Source organism: Boleophthalmus pectinirostris, unplaced genomic scaffold, assembly GCF_026225935.1.
Source record: "Boleophthalmus pectinirostris isolate CB_2022bp ecotype Guang Dong unplaced genomic scaffold, ASM2622593v1 HiC_scaffold_6, whole genome shotgun sequence".
Classification (NCBI taxonomy): Eukaryota; Metazoa; Chordata; class Actinopteri; order Gobiiformes; family Gobiidae; genus Boleophthalmus; species Boleophthalmus pectinirostris.
In genome coordinates, this window is record NW_026571447.1 from 34,451,167 (window position 1) to 34,473,247 (window position 22,081).

The 22,081-nt window shown below is 38.2% G+C and overlaps 1 protein-coding gene across 1 annotated transcript in view; it reads left to right on the top strand.

Annotated features, from left to right (window-relative positions):
• The window catches only part of adgrb1a (adhesion G protein-coupled receptor B1a), a 264,634-nt gene that overhangs the window by 100,692 nt on the left and 141,861 nt on the right, over positions 1–22,081 (top strand). The window contains exons 5-11 of the mRNA XM_055163913.1: positions 2,159–2,323; positions 6,038–6,202; positions 7,375–7,539; positions 7,632–7,733; positions 8,590–8,696; positions 9,848–10,042; positions 13,372–13,440. Of these exons, the coding sequence (XP_055019888.1) occupies positions 2,159–2,323; positions 6,038–6,202; positions 7,375–7,539; positions 7,632–7,733; positions 8,590–8,696; positions 9,848–10,042; positions 13,372–13,440 (968 nt within the window). The remainder of the gene's footprint in view (positions 1–2,158; positions 2,324–6,037; positions 6,203–7,374; positions 7,540–7,631; positions 7,734–8,589; positions 8,697–9,847; positions 10,043–13,371; positions 13,441–22,081) is intronic.

Sequence of the window (22,081 nt, forward strand, 5' to 3'; positions counted from 1 at the left end):
GATGCACTTGTTGTCAGTATTTTAATCATCCACACATTACTTTTCAAAAGACAATGAAATACAACAATATATTTATCTTGTTGACATGTTTCCACCACCAGCTGTTTTAATAATAACAACACAACTACCTAACTCCAGCCCTACATGAGCCATTACCAAGTGAAGATCTTCACTTTGCTTTTGAGCTCACACAATAACACAGCAATAACAGAGACTGTTGTTCACTCAGAGCAGCACTTAGGAAAAATAGTCATCAGAAAAAATACAATGGAAATGATAAGTCATGAGAAAGCCAACACATACTTGGAGGTGGTGGTTTGATGAGATAAAATGTTTAGAAAACCACTTTATAAATTTAAAAGCTGTAAAAATATTGTTCAGATACTTCTTAGGACTGAGACAAGACCAGCTCTGTTATTCCTTCAGTAAATCTTCCATACTGCCACAAGTGCCTCTTTATTTACACAGTCATATTGTTCCAACGTGAATATACAGACACCTGTGTACTTGTATATTACACCACAGGACAGAACCCTCTGCCTCCGCCCAGCCCCTCTCCCTTCACTTTAAACCTCGGACTCCCCACTCGACAAGCACTTTGAACCCAAACCTCACTCCACAGGGCTCTGGTTGCACATTAGCTTTGGTCAGGCTTTCCAACATGCAGGGCGACTCATGTAGACCAGAATTAGACTTCAAATAAACGGCATAAACTGTCCAAATTACTAGTCAACCCCATACACACAGCAAAAAGTCATATCTGCTGATTTCAAATGACTTGAATTCACAAAGTTTACTCTGATTTGGACTGATGTAAATGCACTTTTAGGTCTATTTAAGGTATGACAGATAATGTAAGTGTGGAGTTATGTGCCACTGACAATGGAGCTAATAACTAGATTTAAAGACCTACTTCCTCTTTTTGTGGTTTCAAAATGGGGTTTTGCAGCTTTAGTTGATAATAAGTCAATTTAAAGAGTTGATTCATTCATTTTACAGTTTTTTCCCACAAACGGCTAAAGATCTAGTTTATTTGTTATGATACAAATTGTGTAGAACAAATGAATGTACAGAATGTTAGATGAGGTAATATGAAGTAAGACACTTAAAGAGGCACTATGTAACTTTTGTGAAGAAGGGTTCGCCTCCTGTTTGTCTCCGTAACAATAATACTGCCAAATTAGTTTCACACTGTACTATTTATTAGCATTTATTCATTTATAGGTGTGTGTTGTTGTTTTTTTTTACTTATTCTTAAGGGTTTCTGTCTTCTTAAGGCCAACACACATCAGAGAGTGTGTTGCGTGTCCATACATACTGAAGCTGCGTCTCCACACACACTGAACGCCACTTGTCCCACATGCGTCCACACACACACTCACACACTCACACACGCACACATATACACACACTCACTCACACACTCACACACACACACACACACACTGAGCGCCACATGCCACAGCTCTTAGAAAGACTTGAACACATATCTTGCGGTGTTATAATGTGTTATTTTTGTCCGTCACAGAGTAGAGATGTGTTTGTACACACATGTGCACCCAGTGTGTGCAGAGCGCCCGGTGTGTGCAGAGCGCCCGGTGTGTGCAGAGCGCCCGGTGTGTGCAGAGCGCCCAGTATGTGCAAAACACCCAGTATGTGCAAAACACCCAGTATGTGCAGAGCTCCTGGTGAGTGCAAAGTGCCCAGTATGTGCACAGCTCCCGGTGTCTAAATGCTCATAGAAAATAATAGAGTGCCACACATTAAAGTGTCTCTGTATTTACTGTGACACGCCTCTCCATAGATCTGACCTGTAACTGTAACTTGGAGGCATTACCTTCTTGTCTCCATGTGGATAGAGAAGTTTAAATCCATTTTGTGGATCTGTCCAGCAAAGCAAAAACATCCGTATGGACACAAGCATGTGGCGAATCCTCTTCCAGAAAGGTTACACACTGCTTCTTTAAAATGACAAAAAAAATACTGTAACATCGAAATGTAACAATGATGATAATAATAAGTAAAATTGTAATAATTCTGACACAAATCATGAAGAAACTGTTGTGAATTCAAGTCATGTGAGTGGATGTAGATATATATTTTTTGCGTCTCCTGGTCTCTGGCTGTCTAACGGCTACACTAGGCGCTCTGATTGCAGTGCATGGTGCTTGGGACGAGTGGTCGCCATGGAGTCTGTGCTCGTCCACCTGTGGGCGGGGCTACAGGTCCCGAACGCGCACCTGTACCCCGCCGCAGTTTAACGGAGACCCATGTGAAGGCCCCGAGAAGCAGACTAAGTTCTGCAACATAGCCGTGTGTCCAGGTGAGGAAGAGGACCCCACAGTGTCATCATCATCATCATCTTCATCATCTTCACTTTCAGTACTTCATATACACATCATATACACGTCATGATGTTACTTTAAAGGGACATCTTCATCTTTATTATAATATTGTAAAAACATAATGACATTTTTAACCAATGTGAATATTTTTAAGTTACGTTTTGATCCTCTGTTTGTTTAAAGTGGAAGTTAATTTTGTTTATTTACTATAGAACATGTGACTTTTTTCCCCCACACATTTTATTTTTAGCAACAAATTTAGAATTTTACAATGAGCAAGTTCTAAAAGAATGAGAACTTCGCACATCAGTTACTTGAGATGAGTGTGTTGGAGGAGAGGGAGCAGCCCAAGAACATGGAGAAAAATCCCGCACATCGTCTTACTTGCAAATTGTGAGATTTATTAGGACAAACCTTTCAACGCTTCGGTACTAGGCCTTCGTCAGGCAAACGGAATGAGAACTCAGTTGACCAAATATTAATTAATTTAATCAATTAAATATTGTGGCAAGCACCCAAGGGTGACAGGTTGTAAAGGAAAAATGTTCCCAAAACACCATAATTCAAAAAACAAAGACAATCAACATACAGTTTATTATTATTATTATTATTATTATTAGTTAGTAGTAGTAGTAGTAGTAGTAGTAGTAGTAGTAGTAGTAGTAGTAGTAGTAGTAGTAGTAGTAGTAGTAGTAGTAGTAGTAGTAACAATGACAACGATAATGATAATAATAAAAATAATCATAGTAGAAAAATCATTGAGTAATAATAGAAAAATAATACAAAAATAAGAAGCAATAAGACGATGAGCAAGTTCAAATTAGGGAAATAGGTAGAAAATGTAATGAAATTAGTTTGCAGTGAATTAAAAAAAAAATAAAAATAGGCAAGGCAAGGGCAAGGCAAGTTTATTTATGTAGCACAATTCGTACACAAAGTAATGCTTTACAGAATAAGAAATGCATTAAAATCATAATAAAAACAAATCAAAACATAAATAATCATAAAGATTCAAATTAAAAAAGAGAGACATAAATTGGAGAGAAGAGTGCAGAATGAAAACCTTTCAGTTATATGCACAGTCAAACAGAAATGTTTTGAGTCTGGATTTAAACAGCGTCACAGAAGAGTCTGTCTCACATGTTCAGACTGTTCCAGGTTTTAGCTGCATGAACCTGAAACTCTGACTCCCCTTGTTTAGTCGTGACTCTGGGCACCAGCAGGAGGCCGGTCCCTGAGTCAGGACCAAAATAGAGTCAAAATAGACAGCAACAGGACAAGAACAGAGTTATAATTCAAGTTGACTTTATACTTTTAATTGACTAATGATTATTTTTATGTGAGTTGCTCCCTTCAATTACCAGTTCTGCAGCATTTACTAGTGTTGACTCTGTTCTTTCAAAATCAGAGTAAGTTGTATCACCTTTGCCAGTGAACAAAATTCTAAACTTGCCATTATCTTCATATATGTTTGGATTTTAATGCATCTTCTATGAAGCAATTACCCCCCTGAAATTAAAGTGAATGTTTAAAGGGCACATATGATGCTATTTTCTGAACTCTTCTACTGCTATTTCTTCATCAAAAACAGACCTGGAGTTGTGTTTTGTTTCATGTTTCACACACAAACCCGGCACTACACTGTAAATTTCTCTGATCTGGCCAAGATTTATCAGGTTATTCATCTTGTTTTCAGATTGATTGTCTACTTACTAGTTCTGAAATGGTTGTATAATCTTAAAAATATTCAGATATACTTCTTCCATGACCCAACTAGTCAGAAAATCTAAAATTTAGGCAATAAAAGTTTAAAAGAAGCAAGAATTTATCATTTACCAGATTTCCCTGCAACACTTCACTTGTTTTTAGAGTCAGTGATACAGATTTGATTGATACTCGAGTATGTTTATCTAAAATTCAGCATCAATAAACTTATTTCCAGCCCATGAACACTGACCAGAGACTGTGTCATTCTAGTCTAAAAGTTGTTTATTTTAAAATAACTTGTCAAGTAAAATGATCTTGCTGCAGGGACAGATAATTTCACTACTTTTAAGTCATTTTCTGATAAATGTAAGTGTTTATATCTTAAATTTTGGCCAAACTTTTCTGTAGTGTGCATATGTAGGCATATTTTCTCTCAAACAGAAAACACTCTGTGCTACTTTGTGATGTCATGTGGTAATACAGGAAGTGCTCCACTGTGTTTTTAAACTCCATACATCTTCACTAGAATCATTTGGATAATTTCAGCTTCGAAATTGTCAATCTCTTCTGAACAAAAGACAAAAGGTCACTGTTAACTACATGATATCATAAGGTGGAAGAGGCCATTTTGAGCTGTAGATGTAGATGAAATAATAATAAAGTGTTCTCAAATATGTGTAAATGAAACAAAACACATCTCCGGGTGTGTTTTTGAGGGCATTAAAGCATGACTTACTGCTCACCAGAGTCAATCGTGCGTAAATATGGGACCTTTAATGCCTTCAGAGAGACGGTCTGCTGCTTATAAGATCATAACGTTTAAGAGCGCAGTTATAATTTAGGTTTGTGGTTGGAATTCTCATCAGGTACGGTATTAACAACAGCGACTAAAACAATATCACTTCGGAGTTTGCCTGGAAGAACCCAATTTGATTCTTTATTACACCTAAACTAAAGAGTAAACAGTTAAAGATGCATCAGACGTGTTGGCGGAAATGTGGAGAGATCAATGTGGACCATTCTCATATATTTTGGAAATGTGAAAATATTGACTGTATTTTGGGAAATGGTTTGTGATGTACTGGGGCAGGTGTTTCTGTCACCTGAACTGGTCTGTCTATACAACTTCTCAGAAAACATTCACTAAAGCGATGTATTTCTTTTCAAAGTGATGTCATTAGCTGCCAAAAAATCAATAACCAGGAACTGGGGCACAACTTCTGTGCCCTCAAAGGATCAGTGGACATCTACGATAAAAGACGTCTATCTAAAGGAAAAAATAACTCATAGACTGAGATTTCAAGAGGCACAAATGAAGAAGAAATGGGAAAAATTGGACATTATTTATGCAAAAGTAGACAATTTTTTTGTCACCTAGGCTTCTGTTCCAGATTTTATTTCCTATAATAATAATAATAATAATAATAATAATAATAATAATAATAATAAATAATAATAATATACTATTATATTAATAATAATAAATAAAAATAATATAATAGTAATAATAGTAGTATAATAATAATAATTTTGTTTATTTCTTGTTATGTTTATAATATAATATAATATAAATAAATAAATAATTGATCATATCCAATAAAATAAAGTGACATATGAAAAAATAAATATATAAATATATATATATATAATATACAATATATATATATATAAATATATGTTATCACTTACGCTAGCCTCATCTTGTCCTACGCTATAAGATAAAATGTTGAAAAGTCAAATATATAACAGTAGGAAATTCAGAACTTCATACGTCACTGTGAAAACCAAAGTCTCATCATCACTTCCGTCTCCCTTGGTGCCTGATTCAACTTGCTCTTTGTAAATTTTAGCGATTATTCAAGTTAATTTATTTCGTCCATTTTGTTTTCAGTCATTAGTTTAAACTTTTTTTTAATCCTCTGAAGACAAAAGTGTGTGTCCTGTGCTGTGCTGTGCTGTTGTGTTGACGGTGTTGCTGCCCCTAGTGGACGGCGTGTGGAATGAGTGGTCCAGCTGGAGCTCTTGTTCGTCCACATGTTCTAACGGCACCATGCAGAGGACTCGAGAGTGTAATGGACCGTCGTACGGAGGCACAGAGTGTAAGGGCGACTGGCTGCAGACTGTGGCCTGCTTCCTCGGAGAATGTCCTGGTATGAACACTGACAGTTTACATGAACATCCAACATACAACACTCGTGTCTGTGTAGAGAGGGAGTTAGTTTGTCACCATGGATCTATAATGAGACCTGGATAAGACACTCCTCCTTTGTTGTAGCTGTAGTTGTAATATTTTAACGTGGAATTTTTACATCGATATCAAGCAGATGAGACTGGGACCTGGTTTAGTCCTTGTTCAGTTCTGGTTTACACCTGGTTTAGACCTGGTTTAGTCCTGTTTCAATCCTGGCCTCAGTCCCGGTCTCAGTCACAGTCTCAGTCTCGGTCTGGTCCCGGTCTCAGTCCTGATCACCCGACAGTCTACGCAGGCGCACCTCCGGGCCCATCCCGACACTCAGTCCTGTTTCAGTCCTGGTTCAGTCTTGTTTTAGTCCTGGTTCAGTCCTGTTTCAGTCTTGTTTTAGTCCTGGTTCAGTCTGTATGCTGCACTGCAGTTTAAGTCACGGAAACGGGATACAAATTGTTATTCTTTTTTTTTTTTTGTTTTTTCATTTTGGTTTTGGAGACAAACAATGAAGAAAATATTTTTTCTTTTTTTTTTTTTCCTTATTTTTGGTTTTATTTTGAAAAACGAATGGATGAATAATACAGATTAGCTATGATCAGTCTTTATCTGCCTACATTTTTTCAGAACTTTTCATAGACATAACTTTAAATGTTAAGATTAATGTGAAGAGTTTGTGGAACCCTAAAAAATAATGATAAGGTTCAACATTTGTTGATCATATGTTTGGATATTTATTTCAAAAACAGTAAATGGCCATTCTTTGTTTAGGCCCACCATCAGAAATAATGACATTACCTAATTCTAGGACTTGAACTGACCAATACAAATACAAATACAAAAACAAATACTTTTATTTTGTCATTAATCATGCTTAAAATGTCAGAAAAAAATGAAATTGAAAAATGAAATTAAATAAAATTAGGTAGTAGTCTCTCTAGTGTCTTTTGTCATCAGTAGCCTATGTTTGAACTCTCTACTTCCTGTAACATTTTCAACTTTTCCTCTCAAATAACTTCTTGACTGGTGTAAAACAATCATTTATAGTCACAATAGTTATAATCCCACCAAATTAAATCAGAATTAGAGAATCATAAATGTCTGTCACCATAAATGTAACTCCCCGTTGTTGTGTCTCAGTGGACGGGAAGTGGCAGCCCTGGTCTCTGTGGTCGGGCTGCTCGAAGACCTGTGGGGGGGGCAGTCAGCAGAGGAGTCGGCTCTGCTCCGGGCCCTTCTTTGGGGGTCAGCCGTGTCCTGGAGACCGCGAGGAGGTGCGCCGCTGCAATGACAAGCGCTGTCCAGGTGAGGCAGCAGACAGAGAGAGAGAGAGTGATGCATACTGGGTAAATGTAAGACAGTATAACTAACGTATTCTGTGTCTTTTTGTTGAACAGAGCCTCATGAAATCTGTGCAGAAGATAATTTTAACAACGTGGTTTGGAAAATGACTCCAGCGGGAGATACGGCAGCTGTGAGGTGTCCGCCCAACGCAGTGGGTAAGACCAGAGACACGTGTACTTTGATATTTGAGAGTCGATGCGTACGGCTGAACTGAATTACTTTGTGTTTTGTGCTTTATAAATCGAAACACATTGCCTTTCCCTTGAGTTTCAGCTTCCTGTTATGTGAAATATTTTATGAGTTCTAATTTCTCAATATTCTGAAAATGATGGACATAAAAGTTCGTCAGCTCAATAAAAACTACACTGGAAAAAACAATATCTAGGTGAGGTTGCTTTGCTGCTCTTAGGGACAATATTTTCACAAACCGATGGTGTACGGGAGGAGGCGAGAACCTGTTCACGCAGAATGGTTTAGTCCTGGTTTAGTCCTGGTTTTAGACATGGTTTAGGCCTGGTTTGGGCCTGGTTTAGATGTGGTTTAGTCTTGGTTTTAAATGTGGTTAGGCCTGATTTCAGACATGGTTTAGTCCTGGTTTTAGATGTGGTTTAGTCCTGGTTTCAGACATGGTTTAGTCCTGGTTTTAGTCCTGGTTTAGTCCTGGTTTTAGTTATGGTTTAGTCCTGGTTTTAGACTTGGGTTAGTCCTAGTTTATTCCTGGTTTTAGACCTGGTTTTAGACCTGGTTTAGTCCTGATTTAAGCCTAGTTTAGGCCTGGTTTAGTCCTTGTTGAGTCCTGGTTTTAGTTCTGGTTTCGAGGCACGGCGTACAGGAGGAGTCACGGTCCACGCAGCCAACAGGAGGGGACCCGGTACCAAACAACCCACAGCCCAAGAGTTGGAGACTTCAGATCTAAAAGACCTTTACTTTGCTGTTCTTTCAAGCTCAATATTCTCTTTGTTTTACTCTTTAGTGAAAGTCTCTCATTTGTTCATTTGTTCCTGTGTTCAGGTCTAATATTGCGCCGCTGCTTACTCGACGATGAGGGCATAGCCTTCTGGGAGAACCCCACTTACATGAAATGTATCTCCAATGACTACCGCAGCATTCAGACCTCGGTAAGTCTGTCTTTTACACCAAATAACTGTTCTTAACGTTACACTGTGGATTACAGCTATTCAGTGTCAAGGGAAAAGGCACAGAAATTCACATATATTTGACTTAAAGTGCAGTATTTGAAAAAGGGGTGTTACATAAAATAGCTTTCTTCCATGTTATAAAGTGGTTCATTCATCAAAAACTTAATACCTGAAGTGGTTTTATATGTCGTCCTTGCATGTTTGAGTAATTTAGCAATCTCTCCAGGCCCTATTCAACCCCTCCGCATGGGTAGCGGCAGTACAAGCCTGTATAAAATTCTAATTTTTCATAAAAATACAAATACAAATACAAATAAATACACTATCGGTCATAAGTTTTAGAACACCACACGTTTTTCAATTTATTTTACTGTTGACCAAAAGGTTTTCTAAACTTTTGATTCATGAAAGTGTCCACCTTTGGATGATATAACAGCTGAACACACTCGTGGCTCGTACTTTTCACAATAGAAATCAAATATTCTTCAGAAAGTTCTTCCCAAGTCTGTTGCAGAAGTTTCCATAAATGTGTGACACTTGTAGGTTTCTTGACTTTTACTCTTCTGTCCAGTTCATCCCAAACCAGCTCGATGGAGTTTAAGTCTGGAGACTGTGTTGGACACTTCATGTTTTCAAGCTTTACCATCTTGTTCTTTTTTTCCTGAGGTAGTTTTGGCAGAGCTTGGACTATGTTTTTACTTTTATCTTTTTTAGGCTTTGGTAACCTCGTTCTTACCTTTGTACCATTTCAAGCTCTTCATCGGACTTGCACCACTTGAATTGCAATAAATACCAAAAAAAATTAGGGTGTTCTAAAACTTTTGACCAGTAGTGTATGTATAAGCATGATAGAAAACAATTCACTACAACTTCACAAACCTGGCACGATGTGAAAGGGGAGAGCAAAAACGGGGGGGAAGTCTAGCATCTAAAATTAAACTGAAACTCACAAAACATTTCAGTATTATTTTTGGTGAATATGTGATTAAACGTAGCAACACAAAACTCTTTATGCCCACATTTTAAACGCTCAAGGCAAAAGTCTCCAAAAAGAAATAGACGACACACATACTGAAAGCTGTTATTCAAGCTGTTTTCATTTTTATGTGATGTCGTTTGTTCCCTGTCAGACGCGGGAGCACCTGTCGAAGGCGCAGAGGGGGCTGGTGGGAGACGGGGTTTCAGAGGTGATGACCAAACTGAAGGTGACGTCCAGCGACGGGACCAGTTACAGCGGAGACCTGCTGGCCACCATAGACGTGCTGAAGAACATGACGGAGATCTTCAGAAGGGCCTACTACAGCCCCAGCGGAGCAGACATGAGGGTGAGTCTGGGGCTGTAGTAAAGTGTGAGGCTGTACATTATCGCAAGAATTTAGTTTAGTCAATCAAAGTTTATTTATAGAGCACTTTACAACCGAGAAGACTAAAGTGTGTAACAAGAACAATGAAAACAGTAGAGTTATTTATATGGATGTAACAATATCCAAATCTCATGGTACAATATTTTCACAATACACATCTCACGGTACGATATTTATTGCAATATTTTGTGAAAATATTGTGAATATGCTACTTTTTCCTCTTAAAATGCCTTGACAAGACTTAATTTAAAAAAAACTAAGATTTAAAAGTGCTTAGAACTGCTGTTTCTTTATGTAGTTTGCATCAAAACGGAGCAAAGGATCATGGTCTATGTAGTTCCCTCTGTTTTTTTTAGCTATTGCTGTGTCATAACTATGAGTTTAATCAAAGAAACTTGTGATTCGATATATTGTGATGGTCCACGAGAGACTTTTGACGATACCATATCACGATATTTTGTTATTGTTACAGCCGTAGTTATATATATTAAAATTTCATCCTTTACTTATCCAGCTATGAAGCTCAACAGTGTCCGCTTGCTTTAGTTCAGTAAATATTCCATTAATTTTTCTGTCAGACTTTTAGAAAAAAAAAAAGGTAATATTAAGACACTGTGGAAGATTATCAGCTCCTTGTTTACTAATATCCATATCATGGTTGTTTTAAGTCCAAAAAGTATATTTAAAATGTAAGATTCTGCAAAATGCTTAAAGAACTTTTCATCTGTTTCAGTTCCAGACTTAATGTTCAGAAACAGATTTTAAAAATAATTATTTAAAACTGTGGTCATTAGTTACCACGGAGCTCTATGACATTTCTCAAACTAGTATAAAGTCAAGAACAAGAATATTATTTTGAATACTGATTTTACATATAGACATACACAATATACACAACATATGACAGGAATTTAATCTTGTTTAGTAAGTATAATATATTTAGACTAGTACATAAATGGTAAGAATCTCAATGTCTTTATTTATGATTGTCCTTAATAAGATCTTGGTGTAATCTATAAAATAAAATGTTTTTTGTAAATTTTTGAGTTGAAACCAATAGAAAAATATTGCAATAATATTGTTTAATTTTAAAAGAAATGATAGAGAATTCAAGGTTCTAATACAGGAACTTTATTTTTTGTAATATACATATTGTAATATACAAAATCATGATGTAATAATTTATGTCTATAAAACATTGCAGTATAAAGTCTGGAGAGTGCATTTGTATTTCAACATCAAATCTCTCTGAAAGCTCTTTGGGACACAACAATTGTCCAAAATATCTTTATAATGAACCCAGAGCCTTTCTGAAGAGAGAAGGACTTTTCAATAGAAGTCAGATTGAGGGAAAACACAGAAATATAATAAAACAGCCTTGAGAATTGGGCCCTGTCCTGGCGCTGTCCGTGGTGCTGAAACGGCATTGCTATTGATTCAGTGAATTATATCAGACATAGAATGTACTTTTAAACAAAAAGAGCAAATGTAGTTGTTGCTGTGATTATTTATTTATCTATCTATTTATTATTTTATTTATTTATGTTTATCTGTTTGTGTTTATTTACTTTATTTGGATATTGAACTTTATATTGAATTGAAAATCTATTATCTATATGATGCATAGCAGTTTGTTTACAGCATCCGCCCACTAACCCAAAGGTTGGTGGTTTTATCCTCACTCCCACCGGTAAATGCTTAAGAAACCTGATTTTCTGTCAGTGTCTGCAAACTAGAAAAGCCCATTTTAAGTTCCATGTAAGGTTATAGTTGGTCAGATTATTAGTGTCTCAATTGTTAAAAGGTGCATTTGTGGAGGAGGATCAGCCACCTGCTCAGCTCGATGGAGATACAATCCAATTCATCTTAATTTGTATAGCACATATATTTTATATTTTATAACATTTTACTCAAAAAATAAAAATAAATAAATAAATAAAAATCTGCAGAATTATGTTCCAACCATGAGGAAACTAATAGAATCACTAAATAAAATAATAATAATAAAATCAATGAACAAAAATAATAAAATCAGTACATAAAAGCAATACAAAAAAATAAATAAATAAATAGATAAAAAAATAATAATAAATAAATAAATAAACAAAAGACACAGAGGGACCACACAATTCCTGGTTTTAAAAGCCAGAGAATAAAATTGGGTCTTAAGACGAGACTTAAAACTCTCCACTGTGGGGGCTGTTTGGACGTGGATGGGGCAGAATGTTCCAGAGTTTGGGGTTGAACACAGAGAAGGTCCTGTCCTCCTGGTTTTAAGTCTCGTTTTAGGCACCACAAGCTAGAGCTGGCCCTCGGACCCCAGGTACTGTGTGACGTACTGCGGAACCAGTCCATTCAAAGCTTTAAAAACAAATAATAAAATCTTAAAATCAATTCTAAAATTAACAGGAAGCCAGTAGACTTGCTTCGTAGAAACCGTCTGACCTCGCAGTGTTAGAATTAGTTTGCTTGACAGTAAGCGGGTGCTCATTTAACCAATCGCTGTTATTTGGTTGTGACGTATGTAATGCACCACTAACAGTGCTAACTGGTATATTAAACTTTTCCCAAATCTCATAGGAAGAAGGGCAATAACGTCTTTCCCCTTCATGAAATTCACCAAACATTCTCTTTGTTCCGGCTTTAAATCCTCGATCTCGGGAATCGTTGACATCACAGATTGTATGACTCTTCACTGATTGGCTGGTGCCTGAACTTGCACTTCTGGGGTTTTTGCGAACCGTCTATTGTATTCTGATTCCTGACCTAGTCGCTGGAGAGAAATTAAATTGAGCGGAGACACTAGGTGGCGCTAGCCTGGCTAATATTATCCATTCTAAATCAGCTTTTATGAATTTTCTACCATGAAATTTCAGATATCATGATATTCCCTCTTGAAAAAACAAATCTGAAATGGTTGTCTGATTCATTCATGCATATTTGAGTATCTAGCAGTTTCTCACGGGCGCTTTTCAAACCCTCCTTTTGGTTAGTTATATGAGACCACACGTTTTGAGTCTCAGACAGAGCATCAACAAGAAAACTGAAAGGAATTAAACTGTTAACTATGTTGTTTACAGCAAATATAACATTTTCAAACCAACAAAAGACAACATAACAATCTAAATATGTTCAGTTTTAGCAATTAATATCTCTTAGTGTACAAGCTTAATCCCTTGCTGTGAAACATTCCAGAAAAAGCTCCAACATTTCCACAGAGACGAGCATATGAAGCGCACCGTTAACTCCTTAATAAACAGCGTCTTTCTTTCTTTTGTGTTTCTTGTCAGAACTTCGTGCAGTCCGTGAGTAACCTGCTGATGGAAGAGAACCGCGACAGATGGGAAGAAGCACAACTGGTGAGCGTCAAACTTGTACCTGCTCTATAATCACGCTCTTTGTTCACATGTTTATGACCAGCACAATAATAACACCGCAGACACACCTATAGGGCCCAGATTAGCAGCGCGCCGGGACAAAGGAGCAGGTGGACTCGAGGCTGACAGGGGTGCGCTCACAAACAGCGTATAATGAGGAGGACAGTGGAGCCGCCGCCCACTCGCCCATCTGCTGCTTTTTCTGCTGCTGCTGTTTCTGCGCCTTCCACTGAACTTGTTTATCTCAGAGTTGTTGTTTTTTTTTAGTTTTTTTTTTTACATGCGTTGCTCCCAAGTCTCGTCAGCATACGGACTCACCATCAGCGCCGCGAAAACACCACTGACAACCACTGGACTGGAAAAAACTTGAGTTAAAATGATGTGAATTCATAATATTGGCTTAATACTGAGGGTGAAACGATATGCAAGTCTCACGATATGATACTGTCACGTAAGAACCTCACGGTACGATATTTATTACGATATCCTGTGAAAGCTCACAATATGGTGGATTAAGGATGGAACAAAATCCAAATGTCTCAGTACGATATTTTCACGATATACATGTCACTGTACGATATTTATTGTGATATTTTGTGGAGGACAAACTGTTAATATGCTACTTTTTCCTCTTAACCCTCTCCAAACAGGCATTGCAGATTTGGAACAGCTAAATTCCAATTACCTACTTACTCCACATCCATACTTTATGAGCTTTTTTTACTCAGGAGCCTTTTCTCTCATCCATGCTGATAAACGTGGACGATGCAGACTGCGCAAGAATGACTACACGCAAACGGCCTGCCAGAAGTGCAAAATACTTTTTTTGTTTATAAAGGATAAAAAAGTCAGGACTGTATATTACTACCCCATATATTATAATTTTCCCCAAATATCAGGTTTTTCCTGATACTAAAAATTTATTTGAGCCTGAGAGGGTTAAAATGCCTTGACAAGACTTAAAAGTGTTTCGATATTTCTTATGTTATTAGATTATTTTTTCAGACCAAGAGTTTGTTTTCATACCTGACAGTTTCGACTGCTCCCTGTGGTCTTCCTCAGAGTCACGTGATGTTGCTGTGACGTGTCCGGTCAGCTGATTTATACAAGTTTTGGAGCTGTCTTCCTACCAGTGGAGGCAGGACGACAGCGCCATCTGCAGTCCGACTTCCTCAGGACAGTATCCCAGGTGTGTGAGAGTAAAAAAGCCTCCTCGTCCCGGTTTATAGGGATACTGTCCTGAGGAAGTCGGACTGCAGATGGCGCTGTCGTCCTGCCTCCACTGGTAGGAAGACAGCTCCAAAACTTGTATAAATCAGCTGACCGGACACGTCACAGCAACATCACGTGACTCTGAGGAAGACCACAGGGAGCAGTCGAAACTGTCAGGTATGAAAACAAACTCTTGGTCTGAAAAAATAATCTAATAACATAAATTATCGGAAGACCAAATGAACCTCATCGGACTGTTATTTCTTCTTGTAGTCTGCACTGAAATGGAGCAAAGGATCATGGTCTATGTAGTTCTCTGTCTTTTTTTAGCTGTTGCTGCACCATAACTCTTAATTTAAGCAAAGAGACTTGTAATTTGATATATTGTGTCGATACGATATCACGATATTTAAGTTATTATGCAGATCTCTACTTAATACTAAATACACTTACATCTTTAATAAAATAAAGTCTCACAAAAGGAACAGCTTCAGCACCAGGAAACACTTGAGTTAAAATGATGTGAATTCATAATATTAACTTAATGATAAATACACTTATTACTAGGGATGGGCGTGATTAGTCGACTACTTGATAACTGATCATTAAGAATTTCGTCGATCACGTAAATTTTTAATAAACAAACTGAATGTAGGTTGCTGTGCGTAGCGTAAGGATAGAGGACACTGGAGTTGTGGCCTCACAGTCCCACGTTTTGGCTCTGTATCCCGGGTATGATCGGGTTTTTTGAGTATCCCGGTTTCATCATGGTGCATGTAGACGCAGTATCCTGGTTACTGCAAAATAAAGTTGAGTGCGCATGCATCCAAAAGACAAACAGTTTCCGGTCTTTTCATCACAACAGAAACCAAAATAAATATAGTGACCGACATAAATAAAGTGAGTGAAATGATCTGATTCTGGTCTGGTTCCTGTTTTGTCCAGTTCATTAAGTTTACTAAGTTACACATTCCAAGACCAGACTGTGAAAGGTCAAGATTTTCAACAATGATGGTGAATGGTTAGGAAAGTCAAATCAAATTAAAGTCTTGGACATTTGATTTTTCACACTAAGTTCAGCCCAGATTCTACACATTGAAAATCAAAACAATCTGATCCTCCACACATCCTGGATCTTATTCTTTGCTCTTAGTTCATTTCATGTTTTATAGAAGTATCGGATCGGGACTCGGTGTCGGCAGATACTCACATGAATCTGATCTGAGTCACATTTGATTTGCAACGTGAACTGTCCCTCCAAAAAATCAGATTTCAGCATTAAAAACTCAAATAAGCAACTCACGAGACTCATTCTGCTTTCTGACTGAATAATCGCCTTGAGAACTCCAAAAAAAAACGACAATTGTTGCCAGTAAAAGCTTAATTTGAACATAAAGCAGAACCATTCAATAATTTATTAAACTAATCTAATAATCGGAGTCATATGCGAAATGTAAATAGAAAAAAAAACACATGATTATAGTTTTAATAGTAGTTTTAATTACAGCCAAACCAGTCAAACCAACTCAAATCCAGATGAATAGTGATAACACGATACATTGTTTGCAGTGTGAGTGGGAGAGATACTGTAGCCTTCATATGTAAATCCGCTCTGAGGATAAAACGAATCCTCCATAAACATGTTGTGGACTCAGAGGAGGAGCAGTTGTTGTTATTATTGCCTTAAGGAGTCGTCGCTGCCAACTGCTCGGTGTCCAGACGAGTGCGGCGCTTCAGTCTGGAGGATTTTACGACTGAAACATGACATAGATTTGAGTTTATACGTTTACTCGCACTGCTGTTGTGTTTATCCTGGAAGAAGACGCCAAGAAGTACCATCAGGAGCAGCTAGTATTATAAGACTGTGAATGATTAGAGTGAAAACGTTCGGCTGGTTCAGGCGGCAGTGCAGGAGGTTGCCGGTTCAATCCCTGCTCGAGGCGCTTTCTGTCATCGGATTGACGCTTTGGAGCGACGTCATGCAAAGTTTATTGATCCACAAGTGAAATCATTTTGACTCAGCAGCTCACACATCACAATTTAATATAAAACACAGAGAATACATATAAATAAGATAAGATAAGATAATCCTTTATTGTCTCCCATGGGAGAAATTTGTCTTGGGACAGGGGGTAACATGTTTTATCAAAAAACAGGACAACACAACACAAAGCAGCACATAAACAAACACCATAAAACAAAGTAAATATGAGACCAGTGTGACCACGAGTGATGCACCAACACGACCCTTAAATTATCCTTAACAGGCAAGTCCTGCATTCTTCTGTTCTATTAATTATTGCACATTCCCTAAGCCTATGTGCAGTTTTAGTTATAATTATTGCACATTCCCTAAGCCTATGTGCAGATTTAATTATTGCACATTCTTTAAGCCTATGTGTAGCTTTAATGGCACATTCCCTACACCTATGTGCAGTTTTGATTGCACAATCCCTAAGCCTTTTATAATTATTTTTTAACTGCATTATCTGAGTTTAGCAGTTTAACAGCTAGTGGCACAAAAGAATGTTTGAATCTGTTCAGTTTACAGTTTGGGACCCTGAACCTTCTGCCTGATGGCATCAACTCAAACTGACTGTGAAGAACATGGGTTGGGTCATTGATCACCTTCCTGCTGAGCTTCCTAACAGTCTCCTCAAAAATTTGCTGAAGTGAGCTTGGGGCCACTGCCATTATTTTACCTGCTCTTTTAGTCAAGGTAAAAATCTGTGCTTTAAGTTTGACTGACAGGTTACCAAACCATGTTGACATGCCATAGTGTAAGATAGATTCTATGCATGCTTTATAAAACAACAGCATTACATTGGTGTCAACTCCATGTAACCTAAGCCGTCTTAAAAAATAGAGACGCTGGCTGATTCTTGAGCAGACAGACTGTACCTGCTGGCTCCACTGGAGCTGAGAATCAAATAACACACCCAAGTACTTATAACATGTCACCTGCTCTATGTCCCTCCCCCTGATATTAATGGGGCTGTGGTAATAATAAATTCTAAATAAGAAGCAAAAAAGAGCAAAAGACAGGTGTGAAATAAGACGTAATTATAAAAAAATGTATACTACCAGTCAAAACTTTTAGAACGCCACATTTTTTTCAATTTTTTTTTAACTTAAAATTATTCAGTTTATTGTGTCATTGCATTCTGATATGAAAGCATAAAACATATAAGAAATTTGAGTTAAAAAAGTAATCATGGAATCAGTTTGTTAGACCAAAACGTATTCTAAACTTTTGATTCATGAAAGCGTCCACCTTTGGCAGGTATAACAGCTGAACACACTCGTGGCTCGTTCTTTTTACAACAGAAATCAAATATTCTTCAGAAAGTTCTTCCCAAGTCTGTTGCAGAAGTTTCCATAAATGTGTGGCACTTGTAGGTTGCTTCACTCTTCTGTCCAGTTCATCCCAAACCAGCTCGATGGGGTTTAAGTCTGGACACTGTGCTGGACACTCCATGTTTTCAAGCTTTACCATCTTGTTCTTTTTTCCCGAGGTAGTTTTGGCAGAGCTTGGACTTGTGTTTTGTATCTTTTATCTTTTTTTTTTAACCTCTGTCTGTTCCGTTCTTTTCTTTGTACCATTTCAAGCTCTTCATTGGACTTGCACGACTTGAATTGCAATAAATAACTGGAAAAATGAGGGTGTTCTAAAACTTTTGACCGGTAGTGCATGTACAAGTCAAAATAAGAAAGATAACTAATAAAATATAATGTTGAGCAGCTACCATGGTGTATACACAATGCAGACACTAGTAAACGCAGACAAAAAGTTTAAAGATTGTCTGAAAACTCAAGCAAAAATACAAAATGGATTTAAACAGCGTATTTCCAGGAGCCTGTGATCAGTCCGAGCGTTCATGGTTCTGTTTAGGAGTTTGATTTTCAACAAAACGTGAGAGTGACGAACTGAAAAACTGCTGACGATTGCTTTTTAGTTTGTGACTGAAATATATTTATATGTGAGAGACTTGTTTAACAGCACAAATCAGCTCACCTGTTGTAGTTCCAGCCGAGTCAGCTCTTTCCGTTCAGACTGTGTTAAAATAATGAGTAGTGCCTTCAGTTAGCACCACACCCCCAGGGAATGGTCATGACATCGCTGCAGAGTATCAATACTTCACTCCATCCATCCATGCATTTTATTCTGCTTATGTGGACCCCGAGGCGTTCTCAGGTCAGCCGAGAGACGTAGTCCCTCCAGCGTGTCCTGCGTCTTCCCCGGGGCCTCCTTCCAGTGGGACATGCCCGGAATACTTCTCGAGGGAGGCACCCAGGAGGCATCCGGAACAGATGCCCAAGCCGCAGTATCTCTAAGGGAGGGCTGAGGAAACTCATTTTGGCTGCTTGTAACCGTGATCTTGTCCTTTCGGTCGTTACCCAAAGCTCATGACCACAGGTGTAGGAATGTAAATCGAGAGCTTTGCCTTTCAGTACAGCTCCCTCTTCACCACAACGGTCCGATACAGCGACCGCATCTCTGTCGACTAGGGATGGGCATTCGATGAAATTTTCTTAATCGATCGTCAGAAGAATTAACGATCAATTATCGATCATTAACGTTTTTATATTAAAATGATCATCATTATTATTACTATCTGCACTACTAATCTGCATAAAAAATTCAACTTTACGACATATAAACCGTAACGACTCTAGAGCCACATCAGCCCGTTTGACATTATAATGTGTTTAATTCAGTTTTGCGCAACTCTCACAGAAACGAAACTTAAAACCGCATCGCTAATTTGCATAAACTAAGCGAAGATAAAACTACAGCTCTTGTGTCGCTGATGCGGTCAACTTCTGTCGGATTAAAAGACATGACTCAGTGGAATACAGGTTAGTGTGACCATATTTGCGTTTGTCAAAACCAGGACACCGTACGGGGGGAGGGAGGTGGGGACTCGTCATCGACATTGAGCGACTCTCACCTGGTAAAACTTTTTCCCACTGGACACCGAAACATATGTGCTGCTTTATACACTGTGCACATGGACTCACACTTGTCCCGAACGCAACAGAAAGCGTGGAATTTCTTGTACAAGTCTTCGTTAAATATGTATTTGTGCTTTGGAACGTTGCAGACTGACCGACTGTTTGTGTCTCGCTCCTTCTGAGTGCAGAGAGACACATGTACAGACCTGTTTGGTCACGCTACGTACAGCAACCTGCGTTCGGTTTGTCGATTAAAATTAACGTAATCGATGAAATTCTTAATGATCAATTATCGATTAATCATGCCCATCCCTACTGTCGACGTCCACCTGTCAATCTCAAAGCTCCATCCTCCCCTCACTCAAGAACAAGACCCTGAGATACTTGAACTCTTCCACTTGAGGCAGGGACTCCCCACCCACCTGCAGAGGGCAAGACACCTTTTTCCGGTCGAGAACCATGTCCTCATTCCCCTTGCACATATACAGAAATTGTTAGCTCGTTGGGGTCAGGGAAGTAACAAAAATAAACCAAGATGTAAAATGGAATAAATTAAATAATGTTTAATTAACAGGGGTGTAAAAGGTAAATTAACAAAAGACTAAAATATACAGAAAATAACTTAAACTAAGAAACAGAACAACAGAATAAATTAAGTTTGGTGCCACAAAAGGGGTCACGCAGGCTTACACAAAACGAGTGGTAAAATGAAGGGACACACACGAACTAAAACACAAGTTCCCAAAATGAAACAACATAAGCCCAAGAACAGAATCGAGTGACCAAATTAAAAAGGCACAAAACAGAACTAAAATAAACACATGAAGACCTGCAGCCTCTATCAGGTGCAGGTAATCTTCTTAAATAGGGGGAGGTGGCTGGTGGGCGTGGTCATGCCCCACCAATCACGAATCAGGGCTCAAGCAGCAGAAATCAAGACATGCCAGCAAAATATTTTAAAACACACAAAACAAATTGCAACTGCAGGTCTGGGGCCGTAATAGAAATGTAGCTGCTTGTGAAGAGAAGGGCATCTGATGTAAAAATCTGCCAAATCATAATAAAGTTAGCTGCTCTCTCTCTCTGTGAATTAATAGTTGAAGTTATTAAACAAGAATAAGATTTTTGATAATTAATACATTTCACCGCTCCAGTCTGAGGATAGAGTTTTAAATCAGTGACAAATTGTATCTTAGACTCCATTTGTGTTCGAAGAATCGTCTTGTCCTGACAAAGCTGCTTTTTGTTCCCTCTCCCTTACATTTTATTTATCAGAATTTTTCACATTAAAGGAGACACTGTGATAGAAATTTAGATTGTGGAAATATTTCTTTCAACCTGTCTTTGTGTAAATGAATGTGATTTCTACCTGAAACCCAGACCAGTCATTAACATGTGTAAAGGTTCATCAGACACAACTGTCTCCTCCTTCAGACATATAGGTGAGTTTCAGCTGACGTCATTGTTATTAAAAGCCCGCGTCACATGCTGGGAAATATTTTGGTCGGAGGCAAGAAACAGGATAACGGTCAAACACAGTGCGTAACCTCGCGTATTTATCCCCGATAATGGTAAATTCCTGCTGCATTATAAGATGCACAAATAGAAGCACGGAAGAAGGAAAATGTCTTTTTCGTATTCTGAGTGAAAAGAACCGCTAACGGTGAATTAAACGGCTTTCAAACATCCGCAGAGCAAACGTAGAAGATCCTAACAAACCGTGGACTCCAACAAGTTCAACAACACATCGAGACTCTTGGAGGTTTTCATCTTTTCTGCTGTGAATGGCCCAGGAGTTTCCACCAAGTCATTGTGGATATCGCCCAAGTGAATATTTGTCCAGGTAGTTGGAGATTCTGACCAGAAATTTGGTTTGGTCCAGGTTTTGTCGGGGTTGAAAAGGGTGATTTGGCTCCATCGACGCTTATGACCAATTTCTGGTCAAATTGTCTTCGGTCCTCTGCTGTTAGAGTGGATAAATAACCAGGATCAATACCGTTTTAGTGCTTTCTCGCTCCGTCCGTCATGTTGAATTAGTGTTTATTGCCGCCGACCAAAATAATTCCCAGCATGCAACGCGCGCTTTTGTCAACAATGAAACTCGCCTATAGTTGTTGTCTTCAACTATGTTAGTTTAGCACGAGCCTCAGAAACCAAAGTCACTCTGCTTTTTAATGTATGAACCTTGTATTTTTGTATAAATACTCAGAGCTCAAATGCTCTCGGGCAGATACTGGGGAGAAACTCTGGAAGAATGGAGTAGGGACATACTGCTGGTGGCCCTGTCCATATCTGCTGTAACAAGAATAAACTTTGGTCTATATTCCAAAAACTCATCGGGCTTCGCAAATGGATTCATTATTTATCTTCAAGAGATATTTAATTTTTGCCACAACAACACTGTGCAAAAATCAACATGTTGTATATCTCGTTTGTAGCTGTTTTCCAATTTTAC